The sequence below is a fragment of the Lepisma saccharinum genome, chromosome 26, assembly GCF_977018435.1.
Source record: "Lepisma saccharinum chromosome 26, izLepSacc3.1, whole genome shotgun sequence".
In the NCBI taxonomy this organism is placed as follows: domain Eukaryota; kingdom Metazoa; phylum Arthropoda; class Insecta; order Zygentoma; family Lepismatidae; genus Lepisma; species Lepisma saccharinum.
This window is the reverse complement of record NC_139254.1, coordinates 13,789,416-13,804,757: the sequence shown is the minus strand read 5'-3', so window position 1 is coordinate 13,804,757 and position 15,342 is coordinate 13,789,416. Positions and strand designations below refer to the sequence as shown.

General features: G+C 34.4%; 1 protein-coding gene across 1 annotated transcript in view; it reads left to right on the top strand.

Moving 5' to 3' along the window:
* The window catches only part of udt (protein undicht), a 47,112-nt gene that overhangs the window by 21,801 nt on the left and 9,969 nt on the right, over nucleotides 1-15,342 (top strand). Inside the window, exons 6-7 of the mRNA XM_083112749.1 lie at nucleotides 12,789-12,943; nucleotides 14,812-15,051. Coding sequence (XP_082968875.1) covers nucleotides 12,789-12,943; nucleotides 14,812-15,051 — 395 coding nt within the window. The remainder of the gene's footprint in view (nucleotides 1-12,788; nucleotides 12,944-14,811; nucleotides 15,052-15,342) is intronic.

Here is a 15,342-nt window from a genome sequence, read left to right as displayed (position 1 = left end):
TGTTAGGTTAGGCAAACATAGTTAAAATGTGGTGTCGTGGTAGTATCAGAAATATATATATATTTCCTTGTGAAACAAAAAATTTCACGAAAATCGACTGTTTCCATTCCGAAAACTAACGACTTATTTTCGCTTATTTTGCAATTTATTTCCGACAACTTTTTACTTCAGATTCATGATTAGGAGGCCTCAATTAGTGAGTATGCCAAATATGAAGAAAATCGGAGAGGGGTCCGGTCATATTAAGTCGTTCCCTTGATGTTCCCAACATAACAAGTTTCCTTGATTTTACATTTTCCCGTATTGTGAGTTTTTTCAGCTTGGTCCCCTGAAAAACATAAAATTGAGGTTCTACTGTATTGTATTCCCAGTCTTATAAATGCATGTACACTCACTCTAAACATTTACAATTATCAGTAATTTACAATTTGAACTTCTAATATTGCGTTTAAAAATATATTTATCTTACTGTTGTCTATAAACAGTATGTGAAGTGGGTCGTACTAAACATTGGATTCTGAAAGTAGAATGTTATTAAGTGTTTCATAATACAGAAAGTTGTTTCACCCTTGTACTAGTGATGTTCAGTCCTGTAAAATCCCTGTTACACCACCAATCATGTTCAGTGTGATGGCCCTGTCAATAAACAATTGCATGACATCAGAGCTTACCTTGAAGGAGGCCTCTATTTAGCCCAGCCCGATCCAATTTAGTCCAATCGTTCTTGTGAGATTTCCAAAGTCTGTCGAGTGTTGTGGCTCGATGTTTTTGGATGTTCCGTTTTAGTAGGTCAAAGGCATGGAAGTCCATGGGCGATGCATCTGTAGATTTAACAGGGATGTTAAATTGAATAGCCTTGATACCTGTCTCTGTCTCCTGTTCCGTTTGAGCATGTAGGCCACCATTGTTTTGGCAGTATGGCTGCAGGGCTTATCTTGGTGGATGTGAACTTTGGCTGTCTCATTGCTATTGAAAGCAGGGGTTTGTTGGGGTATATGGGGTCTAACACATGCTGTATGTATTAGGGGGCATTAACCTTCACATTACAAGGGTCGTTCAAGGTTGACCAGGACTTTAGTGCGTAAAATATTAATGAATCAATGTAGCGCTGCATTACTAGGGCAGGACAGACCATGATTCCTTGCGAGTAACCATGATCCTTTGCGACACATTTGGCGCATGCGCAGTAGTGTAAACAAAGATGGCGGCAAGTAGTGTATCTGTTGCTGTGGAACAGAGGTGTATAATGAAATTTCTCGTGAAGGACAAGGTGAAACCTGCTCAAATTTGGCGTAGACTGCAAGCACAGTATGGTGAACAAACACTGTCACGGGCAACAGTGTACGAATGGTGTCATAAAAGTTCCTCTCCACCCAAGAAAAGCAAAGCGCTGGCATCTGCCGGTAAGATTTTGGGAACAGTCTTCTGGAACATGAAAGGTGTGTTATCCATGTGGATTTTGTGGAGAAGGGTGCCACAATTAATGCCAAGTATTACTCAACACTGCTTCACGGTGCTGTACGTGGGGCTGTTCGGAAGAAAAGACGTGGAATGTTGTCGAAACACGTCATTCTTCTCCATGACAATGCCAGGCCCCACATGGTCCATTTGACTCAAACAACACTGGCCAGCGTGCACTGGGAGGTTTTACCACACAGTCCTTACAGTCCAGATTTATGCCTCAGTGATTTCCACTAGTTTGGGGCACTTAAAGAGCATTTGGGCGAGACGCACTTCCAGACAGATGAGGAACTCAAGAACGCTGTCCTGCAGTCTTTACGACACCAACCTACTTTTTTCTACGCCAAAGGCATCAAGGAACTTCCACAATGACGGCAACGGTGTCTGGATGTTCAGGGGGAATACTTTGAAAAACTGACATAGTTTGGTGCTTCTATGTATGTATATTTCCTGTCTAGAAATAAAAGTCCTGGTCAACCTTGAACGACCCTTGTAGATGACACCCGGACACTTTGGAACAGAGACATGCCATTACCATAAACCCTTTTGTGAAATTTTTCCTTGCACGTGCGAATCCACTTTTTGTGATCCTTTCCATCGATAGGGTGGTAGTAAATTGCACGTATCTGCTTGGACCCGATCAAATAGACCCATACCTTTTCTATGGTGATGACTAGGGCACGGAACTTTATGTCCTATAAAACTGTAAAATATGTATGTAAGTATGTCATAAAAAAATTAAAATATGGCTGCAGTGGCTCAGTCGGTAATGCGTCTGACTACCATTCTAAAGGTCCCAGGTTCGATCCCTGGTCGGTTCAAATCTGGGAACATTTCTAACGTTGGAAGCGGTGCCGGCACCCACCCACCGTCGAATGACATGGGCACCTGGGGGAAACCCTGGGGGGTAAAGGCAGTCAGGGGCGTGATGCTGATCACATCATCCCCACTTATGACCGGATCAAGAAAGTGTGGGGCGTTACCCCCACACCCCCTATATGTCTTCATGGGGTGATGCTAAGCACAGGGAGAGCACTTTACCTTTACCTGAAAATGCAGAAATACTCCAAGTAAAGCCAAAAATATGCACAACAAAGAAGGGGGGAGTAGGGAGAGCAAAACAGTACACGCTACTACGAAAACTGGCAGTCGCTCCTCCCCCCCTCCTCCCACACAATACTATTCCCTTTTAACAATGTAAGTCAGTATAATACAAACTCAGTATCAGCACAATAGGTAGTAGCTATGGTGCTATATTGGAAAGGAAATTTAAATTTACATATACTGATAACTTTATAATTATTATATTGATAATAATGAAAGAAAAAAACTAGAAACAACAAAAATTACAATAGCATCAAATTATGCCTTTGTTTACAAGAATATTTATAAGATATCAATGCTATACATAAGAAAATATATATATATATATCTTTGTTATCTCCTTCCAGGATAAAGCAAGTCTTTGTATCTACAATTCTGAGCTTCAGTTTTCGAAATTCATCATCTTCTCAAATCACCTCCAAACGTAGAACATATAAGTGTCACTCTATGCAACCTTCCTCCAAGCACTCATTTGAGGAACTGTAACATTCACAAGCCAGCCCCTTAAGGAAGATGAATACAGATACTTATTCACTGCTTCCAATTCAACATGGCATCTATTATACATATCAGTGTCATTCCACAACTTTCGAATCTTTATCAGATTATATCATGATCAAAGTTCATTCAAGTCATAAAAGGCTTCTATATAACTTTAGCATCCAAGTTATTATCACATTGCCAAGTTTAATGCTTTAAAAGCAACAATTATTGTACAAATATATCCCCATTCCATAATGCTAAATTTGTACTTATCTGTGTTCCATCTTGAGCTTTCTCTCAAGTCACAGACCACTAGTATCAGATCAACTAGTTCAAGCCAAATCTTTTAGTATGTGCAATCTTCAATTGTTTTTGTTTTATATTTTTGTCCATGAGTGCTTAACAGCTTGAATGTTTGTGTTGTAAATGTACATATTTGCTCTGTTACAGCTATTTTACTATGTATATTACAATATACTTATCTAATGATTACAATTACCATTTTTTTGAATGTTGATACAAAATACCAAGTATGACATCATATTATCCATTGAACAATTTTAAAGAGTTGACCTTTGTATATACACCTTGAAGCCAATGCAAATGTACACAATATCAATAAATGTAATTATAAATTTGAATATATCATATCTTTCTTGTCTGAAAGAACACATATGATTGAAGATATTTGTTTTTCATATTGCCAGTCAAAAATAACTGTTATGACTAACTTATTATAAATATTGCACAAATGTAGAACTTTGAACTTAGCCTAACCTTTTTGAAATGTTGTTATGACAATGTATTATTTATATTGTCATACTGGCGCTCAACAAGGGACGAACCCACAACAACAGATCTGAGCACTACAGAGACTTTTAACATATAATAATTAATATAATGCCTCTATATTTACAAACTGTTTTCATGTTTAGCATTATAATCAACTGAGTATAACTGAATATTTTTTTTTTTAATGAGTATAACTGAATATTTGTTTTCCAACAATAGAACAAGAACATGTTCATCATGAACCAATACAGTGCAACTATACATAGTGAGTTTTTAGTACATAATAATGTTGAAAAACAAACAAAAAAAATCAAGTTGTACATACCAACAATTATCTAATGAAGTTCCATATGAACCATTTTTACATAAAACAATGTAGCTCCATAACATTTTTATTTATTATGAACCAATGAAGCACCATTAAGAACTTCATTCTTAATCTGAGAGCATAATTTCTATATTAATCTTTATTTAGCCAAAAATATATTAATTATAATTTTCTATATGTAGAGTAAGTTACCTATGATCCAACTAAGTTTCCCATTGGGTATTCATCCATTTGTCTAGTAACATCAGCTAACAAGACAAGAATCTAAGTCCCTGCATCAAAAGCAAACATCCTCAGATTTACAGAGTGTCAAAACTAAGATTTCTTACATCACAAATCAATTCATGCAAGAAATGTATAAATTATGATGTGCGCACAAAAATTATAAATCTCAAATAACTGTTGTTCCTGAACTCACAGTGTCACGGCACGAATTTTCTATTCTGCCCTTTGTGAACACATTTTGGAGCCATAATGCATTCTAGCATTTTAAAGGAACCTATTACTTGACTTAAGATTAGATCAAAACGTCTTTGCTTCTTGTCAAGTTTATTTCTATTTGAGCATACAATTCAACTCTTGGAATCTCAGAGCTCTATAAAATGTTTTTACGCCACAGCTAAATCTTAGCATTAAAATCTATTATGCACATGCTATCACATTATATTATACATTTTTTGCACTCCAAAATACACATAACAAAGAATATTTGTTATATTGAATTTTTCCACTGCTAATCACAACTAAGGATCAAGATATATGAATGAGGACCAATGTCGGATTACGAAGATCAACTTAAGGCAAACTCTACAGATGAATACTTCATACCTGAACTAATGTTTCAGACTCAAGGAAAGAAGCACGAAAAGTGAAAAAATTTTGACATTGACATCTGACAAACGAAAAATTATGCATAAAGTACTGTGACTCACAGTACCACCCTTAAGCAACAGTCTAAGAGAAGAACTCAACCAACCAACCCTCATGGGTATGGTTGTGAAACAAAGCAGTATCTTTTGTCCTTCAAACCAACAAAATAAACAATATGTTATCAGTTAAGATATCATTATCATGTTTTGTAATGATGAAGAAAATATTGCATTATACATTTATGAAGTATGAACATAAATATTGGATATATAATCTCAGATGCATAACACTGTCAAACATATACATGTGTGTATTAAAAAGAATTTACAACCATGAATCAATTTTCGATTATCAGAATTGCTTTGAGTTTGCAATTGAGAAAATACTATCTGAAATTGTCAAATAATTAATCAATCTGTGTCTACTCTTAATATAGATCACACTTATAGAGAATGACATCACACTGACAATACCTTGTGAAAGCTCATTACTATAATATCTTCAAGTGCAAAGATATCATATGATCATGTCAAAGTCCTTTAATATGCTGTCAAAATAAATCACAAATTAACGTTGTTAATTGTTGTTGTTCAAGTGCATTGATAAAATAATATATCTCTGAGGCTTAATTGACTAAAACCTTTTTAACGTAGTCATGTGTGATTTCAGAAGTCATCAAAAATACATCTAACATAGTTTTAATCCAAAACATGGTAAGCATGGTTATCTCAAAAGATACTTGATATTTACGATCATTATCAATATAAGACACGTGGCTCAGAGTAATCACTTATGTAATTAAGTACATTTATATTATAACATAAATGGAACATTACATTCTCTGAAAAAACTAGTATAACTGGTCTTAATATGTATCTTTCCTTCATAAATGTATACCCCTAAGATATGGAAATAGTCAACCTTCAATCATCATATAAATATATAGCAGCATCATTGTGTGGCTTAGCTTGATAAGTAAATAAATACCTAACCTATCAGCAATACACGATTACTGTTAGAAGAATCCAAACTTGATAAAGCACCAAAGATACATGTGCATCATATAAAGAAATATATATATATATATTCATATAATAAATATTTCTACATTAAGTGTCACAATAGGACTCACTATTGCCTTTAAGTGAACACTTCACAATGCTTTCATGCAACTGTGGCATGGAATTATGAGTGACAAGCTTGGATCATCTAGTGGATGTCTCTGCTACATGTCAACTTCATAAAATATACGAGGAAACAATTCATCTTCAGGAATTATTGACTTCACAATTCCCTAATAGCAAATAAAATAATTCTCGTATATAAACCTTTTAGATGCACTTATATTCTTGGTACACTACCACTGCTTAACTAACATCTTGGGTAACATCTTTCACCAGCTATTCAAGTTTGTTACATAGATGAACTATTAAAGTGTTTTAAAATTTGCTTTTGTTGTACATAATAATGCCAAGTTTCCCACAAACATGGGGAGTTATATTTAAGTCTAATAAACTTAAATATAGTGATCATGCAACTAAATTGTGCATAAAATAAATCACACACTTATACTTCAAAATATTATATTGTATTTTTGTCCATTAAGATGAACAGTAGTACTGTGGCCAAATATACCTCCCTAGACCAACAGTCTAGAAGATACTCCCAACCAACCACCCTTCGTAAGTTGATGTGTTAAGCAGTTACTACATCTATGTAAGATATAGCAGCTAAAGAAACATCAACTTGTTCTTGTTTACTTTGGGCAAGAAATTTCTGCACCAGATCAGCATGTGAGCTATTGATATTCTGCAAATGTTGCAACCAGAATTTCCTCTTACCAAGTGAACACCTCCATAACTTTACGTGTTCAATGGCCACATTTTCAATAAAATCACCATTCATGCAAAACAAAATTGAAATACGAGAATCCCCAAAATTTTTTATACATAAGTAAGGACCCTCAAACAGAAAACAATATTTTCTTATAGGATTATCATCCATGTCTCTCTGTCTACATTTGACAAAAACAAGATCACCAGGTGAGATTGATATTTTATTCACTTCCTTTTTGTTCAATTTATCTAACCTTTTTGTTCTAGCAGTGTGGCTCTTAATTTGAGACATGATTAGTTTTTTGTTCCATGGTATGATGTCACCTTGAGAACAAAATGCATCACCCAAATTAAAACTTGGCTCTTTGTTTAGTCTCAACTCTATAGGAGCAAATCCTGTATGTGAAGAAATAGCATTATTTAGCCAATGCAAAGCCAAGCTAACATGCTGTGGCCATCGTGAGTGGTTGTCTATGCACAACACCCTCATGACACGATTAAGTTCAGCATGATAACGCTCCACCATATTGGATGAAGGGTGATATGGAGGAGTAAACACAAGTTTAATACCATACTCCTTCATCTTTGTATTAAATATGTGTGAACGAAGTCTCATAATCTAAGTTTAACAAATGCAAGTCAGTATAATTCAAACTCAGTATCAGCACAATAGGTAGTAGCTTGTACACTTAAATCAGGAGATGTCCTATCAACTTGGGTTTGTTGCAAGCTACACACACCCATACTAGACAAAAACTGTCTAACTTTATCCATGCCAGCTTTATTCCAATGTACCATATCTATATTATTTCTGGATGGATGACCAAAATATTTCTGATATAAGGATTCGTCAATGTGACCACTTTCCAAGAAAAACAAAGGTGAAACATTATATACTTTTACATTACAATCATTATGTAAGGACATTAGATATAAATTAAAACTGTTCCAGGTCTGCCAAATAGGTTCATTAGAAGATGACATGTATCTTGGGAGAGGTGGTAAGCATAATATTGAAATTTTAAAACACTTGTTTTTTAACAGACTCATTAGTCGTGTAAAGGATGACTTCATTTGCTCAATGGACCTTTTCCGCATCAAGTCATTAGTGCCAATCATTAATAATACCTTATCTGAAATTCCAGATGCATTTTCAATGCGTTGTCTCAGGTCATCTATGGTTTGTCCTGAGACACACAAGCCAATGCATCTAGCACCAGAGGAATTTTTCTCCCATCTATATCCTAATATGTTTTGAGCAAACCTAACTAACATACTGTCTCCCAACAATTGTACATCATCTAATCTAGGAATATTAACACTAGACTTATTATTGTTGTTTTTATTAACCTTATATTGGCTTGACTTATTATTATCAGCATATCTGGATGGAGGATTTCGTACCTGATTTATGCCCATGGTACCTCCTACATCATGAGCAATCAACAGTTTTCCTGTTGTACTGTGTTATGCACTCTTGTATCAGATGATTGTTTATCACGCTGCTGTTGAACTCGATTACCAACATCAGAAGATGATTGTTTGTTATTATTTTTATTAAAAGTCCTAGAATTTCTATAGGATTTACTAGAATACCTATCCTTATTTCTATTTTGATCATTAGCACATGAAACATTTGCTACTCTAGCCTTATTCTTTGGATTATAATTATTTCTGTTCATGTCATTGAACCGTGCAGGATTATTTCTTAAAGATTGAAAATTTTCAATTACTTGCAACGTTTGGTGCAATGTACGTATGTTATTAATCACCATGTGTTCACTAATCCTGTGTGGTAATAATGAGGCTAATTGTGCTATCAAATGAGGTTCTTCAGCATGAGGCTGAGTAGACTTCAAAATTTTGTAGTTCTTATTTGCATATTGTAACAGGCTTACATTACTCTCTTTTGTAAAAGGAGAATTCAAAGTTTGAGTCAACTTTACTGATTTCCAGCGGTCATTCTGATAATGTGCCAAAAAAGCCTCTTTAAATTCAGAATAAGTGGTAAACTGATTCTTTACTTCTGAGTACCAAGTTCTAGCACAATCAGTTAGAAGTTTTGGTATGTACTTCAAGAATTGACTTTCTTTGATGTCATAAATATCTAGGTTTTCCTCTACTTTTTCTAAGAATTCCGATGGTGCAAACTCTAAAGATATCCCATCAAAATGAGGGAAATGCCTCAAGACTCTTATTACAATTAGTCAATGGAACATCTACTGAATGTACATTAGTCATATGACCCGCATCATGTTGTGCATATGAAATTTTGTCATCAACATTATTATTAGCAACTGATTTGTTCTTCCTCAATTTTCGACGCTTAGATGCTAATCTTGTATTTCGGTATGGACCACTAAGCATACTTACTCTATCATGATCTGAATCTGTACTATTATACATCTCAGATTCAGTATTCACTCCTATATTATGTCTAACAAGACTACTTTTTGGTGAACCATGACAAACTTCATCTTTATTCCCAACTGTATGTTGTCTCTGATTTACAGTGTGAGAACTCATTCGAGGTGTAAAGTCACTCTGTGCTTTAGCTGTATTTTTAACTGCTATTATATCATGAGTTGATAATGGTGTTAATGCATTATTAACTACACTCATGATATTGGTTTCTATTTGTAGAAGTGCATTCTTAACACCTAATTCCAAAGAAGAGTTGATATTGCTTTTATTATTTACATCATGCAACTTATGCAATTCATCGTCTCTATAATACTTATGCCTTGTACTAATATCCACCGACTTATCACTATCAACATCACTCCTAATTGCATCATTCTCTGGAATGCGAGTGATAATAATATGCCTTGTACTGCTAGACATAACTTCTTTATCAACCTCATCATGTTGTATGCCAATAGATTTGACATCAACCTGTGGTTCAGTTGAATTAGCATACTTGGTTTCACTTCGTAACTTAATTAGATCATTACTTAATGTACCAAGTGATACACTACACTGAGCACAAACCTCAAGACATTGGTCCAGTTGAGAAGTAAACTGTTTGGATAAATTACTAACTGTATAGTCTAATTTTTTATCCATATCCGCAGCAAGATAAACTAGCTCATCATTCATCCTTTGATCCAGTAATTGAACTTTCTTTTCTAACTTTTCTGTTCTATCTAAGCATTCCTTACGGAACTGTGAAATATCTACCTTAATTTCTCTAAGTTCCTTATTTTGAGCTTTACTGGCTTCAATGCTTTCTTTCATCTGACTCTGCACAGCACAGATACCTTCTTTCATTTCACTTTGCACTGCAGAGATACCTTCCTTCATTTCACCTTGCACTGCAGAGATACCTTCTTTCATTTCTGCCTGCTGCGATTTGAGCATCATCACAATGTCAGCCAATGTGATCTCCTTCTCCATAATGTTAGGTATTGAAACTAATATCAGAAACAAGAATATTCACAACTCAATAACTTATTCTTTCCTATCCAATAATTGTACCATTTGAGTCCTCATAATCTAAGTTTAACAATGTAAGTCAGTATAATACAAACTCAGTATCAGCACAATAGGTAGTAGCTATGGTGCTATATTGGAAAGGAAATTTAAATTTACATATACTGATAACTTTATAATTATTATATTGATAATAATGAAAGAAAAAAACTAGAAACAACAAAAATTACAATAGCATCAAATTATGCCTTTGTTTACAAGAATATTTATAAGATATCAATGCTATACATAAGAAAATATATATATATATATCTTTGTTATCTCCTTCCAAGATAAAGCAAGTCTTTGTATCTACAATTCTGAGCTTCAGTTTTCGAAATTCATCATCTTCTCAAATCACCTCCAAACGTAGAACATATAAGTGTCACTCTATGCAACCTTCCTCCAAGCACTCATTTGAGGAACTGTAACATTCACAAGCCAGCCCCTTAAGGAAGATGAATACAGATACTTATTCACTGCTTCCAATTCAACATGGCATCTATTATACATATCAGTGTCATTCCACAACTTTCGAATCTTTATCAGATTATATCATGATCAAAGTTCATTCAAGTCATAAAAGGCTTCTATATAACTTTAGCATCCAAGTTATTATCACATTGCCAAGTTTAATGCTTTAAAAGCAACAATTATTGTACAAATATATCCCCATTCCATAATGCTAAATTTGTACTTATCTTTGTTCCATCTTGAGCTTTCTCTCAAGTCACAGACCACTAGTATCAGATCAACTAGTTCAAGCCAAATCTTTTAGTATGTGCAATCTTCAATTGTTTTTGTTTTATATTTTTGTCCATGAGTGCTTAACAGCTTGAATGTTTGTGTTGTAAATGTACATATTTGCTCTGTTACAGCTATTTTACTATGTATATTACAATATACTTATCTAATGATTACAATTACCATTTTTTTGAATGTTGATACAAAATACCAAGTATGACATCATATTATACATTGAACAATTTTAAAGAGTTGACCTTTGTATATACACCTTGAAGCCAATGCAAATGTACACAATATCAATAAATGTAATTATAAATTTGAATATATCATATCTTTCTTGTCTGAAAGAACACATATGATTGAAGATATTTGTTTTTCATATTGCCAGTCAAAAATAACTGTTATGACTAACTTATTATAAATATTGCACAAATGTAGAACTTTGAACTTAGCCTAACCTTTTTGAAATGTTGTTATGACAATGTATTATTTATATTGTCATACCCTCTCACGTGTTCATTGGTGGATTGGTGGAGCCATCCCACGTCAGTACTTGCATAGAGACTTCTTTTCATTTGCCTGCTCCAGATAGAGCCAGGATAGAGTATCCACACTGATAGATGTGTGGCTCAAATGTGATCTTGAAACTACCATACTCGATTGCCGATCGAGTAGGGGCTGTAGTGTACCGAATGTTATTTTTACTTTTGACTGATTGTTGTGGGAAGAAACATATTTCGTCAATAATGTTAGCAAGGCTAACAATTGTGTGCGGGATAAATAAGGGAGGGGGTATTATTGTCCTGTACTAGTTGATAAGAAAATACTACATCTGCTTTTAATTTCTTCGTACAAACTTTCCTTATCCTGCCATTGATAATATAAACTATCTGTTGAGCTAAAGATATGAAGAATAAATTATAAAATAACCGATTATATGCAAGACAATTACGAACTTATACAGAAATATGTCATATTATAACGAAACTGAAGAAATATGTTGTAAGAATTGCCAAAATATTCCCTATCAAGTTTGTCTATTTCGGATAATTTTCATCCGATACGTAAAGATCTCACCCCAGTATTCGATCCGTTGCCAAATAAAAAAATATGTTATAACATAAAGTCCTGGGCCCTAGACTGATAACATAATGCCCTTTGTCACTTTCTAGGTAGTGCTCACAGATGTTTGCATGCTACTCCCTGTTGAGCAATGTGCATTGATGTTGAGACATGTACTTGGCATGAGTGTATACTTTTGAGACCCAAATCATGACTGATGGTCCGATTTAACAGTTGCTCGTGACCGTCAGACACATGTTGCTATTGCACATTGTGTTGGTGAATTCTCTTTGGTCACATATTGCCGTACTTTAGAAATGACTTCTCGACTGTGTTGAGGAGCTGGTTATTGTTTCTGTGGCTTTTGACCAGGAGTCATGTCTTTGGACATTCTTGTTGCAACGGATTGCCGCATGTATCCCCTAATCAGACACTGTGAAACCTTCGCTCTTACACTGTTTTTTAATTTGGCTATAGCTATATCCTATGTTGGAAAGAGTTACGGTGTAGCCCTCCCATAAAGGATTAATTTTACGAGGTATGATGATCGCAGATGTCCATCCTCTCTGGCAATCTTCTGTAATCTTAATATTTCTTATCGTCACTGTTCAACCTTTTTTTTGTCTCTTTTTCAGCCAGAAGGATTACATCTGTTTTGATTTCGTTCCACGGCACCATAACATCATTAGATACAGAAAGGGCCTGGCTGTTATCACAGATAATTTCCACACTGTGTGTTCATGGGTTCAGTTTCCAAACAAAGGAGCATGGAAATATGATTTATTTTTGGGTGAGTATCTTTATGCTAATGTGAAATTTCACTGTCCGATAGTTTTCAATAGCAATCCAATCGAATGCCTCATGTTTGAGTTCGTGGGGTAGTCAAGTCTGGGTATACCTTCAAAATATTCAACTGATTAAAATCACTTGAAATAAATATTTTATAGAATAATGTACATATATGGATTTTGTAGATATCAGAATCACTTTTGGTGGAAGTAAATTAATCTTGTAATCATTTAATAGTGTTTATTAGGCTCTAAGAGTCCTCTTCCATGGCCGTGCGGTATAAGGTTCTGACTGCGGGATGGCATGGGTTCAGTCCCTGGGTTCTTGGCCTGTGTATAGGTTCCGGTGGCAACCCACCATCGTGAGGAAATTGGGGAGCTACGAGTGAGTAGCGTAACCCGGTCTCGGAAATCCATAACCGGTGGAGGTTCGACGTGCTGACCCCACATCACCCCATTACTGGTTGAAGAACTCAACATCTCTATTTCTAGGTAGGATTGTGAGAGGGAGACTGGCAGTTGGGAGATCAGCCTAGGCCCTTCAAGGGCCTATCGAGCCACAGGTTATTTTATTTATCTCTGAGAAAGGAAATAAATTATATGTACTGATGGGGTGAAGCTCATACTAAAGCAAAAATAGCAACATTTTGTGTAGAAAAATATCCAAAATACTAATCATGTTAAACTGTGAATAGTGTCATTATCATTAAATTATTAAATAAACAGCTGATTTTTCTAACATTAGAGAAATTGCCAAAATTCAGGTACAAAGACTAAAAAATATTTTATGTTACAATTGTGGAGTTGTTCTATTTTCACTGGAAGAAAAGTTTCTGAAATTATGTATTATAGTTCCATTAACACACTCAACAAACATTTCCTTATTAGCTTCATATATACAGTATCAGAAAAATGTATATTTACATTCTTTTATTTTTATTTGCTTTAATCAAAATGTTCAAATACTTTATAGGGCAGTTTACTAGAAAAAACCTTTCTGTATAAGAAAAAAATAATATGTCAAAAAATATGTGCCAAAAAGTATACAAACAATTTTAAGCGTTTTTTTTAAAAAAAAAATCAAAAAATACGATTTTAATTTAAAAAAACATCAAAAATATTTTTTTAAAAAATAAAAATCATGATTTTTATCCACAAAATACAATATTAGTACCAAATAAAATGGAAACCAACTTTTGCATAATTTCCAGGAAAAATAGATTAGGTGCAGGACAGGAACAATTTTTGGCTTTAACTTTGTCATATGGGACTGAATGCATTGATGATAAATAGCCAGATGTTTGTAAATAACATATTAGCAAATGAATCAATCCAAATTCTTGGCAGGTCATCTGGCTACGCTACAAATGAATAATGTTGGTATTGGTACAATATCGATACCAGTATACCTTAAAAATTTAGTAATATTTTTAGTAGGGATGGGACCGATTAATCGGTACTCTATCGGTGTCGGCCGATATAGGCATATCAGTGTGTCGGTTTATCGGTAAAATTACCGATTATTTTACCAATCCGATATATCGATAATTATCTTATAATTTAGTGCAAAATTCTGCCATTTTGTTGTGATTTTTATGGATAATATCCATGCCTTACTTTCTGAAAAAGTAAATGTCTAAATATTAAACCTTTTTTGCATTGCAATCAGCTCAAAACACACATTTATTACGGAGATCAGTGAAAATTTCAGGGTCTTCAAGGACCATTTCTAATTTTATATCGGATCGGTAGAATATCGGTTATTGGTAACGGTACTGTATCGGTATCGGCCAAAATTTCATATCGGCCCATCCCTAATTTTTAGTGAACCTTTTTTAGTGATTATCTAATTGATTCCTTCTTTCCTCAGCAAAGAATCCTGTTCCAGTGAGGTGTCCCGTGGCAGGCAAATATAATTTCACACAAAAAGGCGATAATCCATTTGAAACTCGTATTTTGGGAGGCGTCACACTTTCCCCGAGACCAAATATCTATTGCAAAGAAAACATATCAGATTTTTCGGTTTGTGACACAGATCAAAAGGAAATGTGGATTGATGAAACTTACTGCTTGTCTGTGGATCATCTTGGACGTCCCGTTGATATTTACAGTATGTATTTTTCACAATCACTTGATCTAGAATGTAAGAATTAAAATATTGTATTTATAATACCTGTGTGTGGACCTGTATACAACCTTGTATTTTTTTTCCCAGAGATAGAAATGGAAACGAATCTGTTATTTAGCATTGGGAAGTGCCCTACGTTTGAAGTTCAAGCAAGATATTTATCATATTTCTCTTTTTGGAACAGTTTCGTTAATACACTTGCAATCTTCCAAGAAAGGCAATAATATGCTGAAGTTTGTACATAAACAAATATTATACTCTCTTTATGTACAG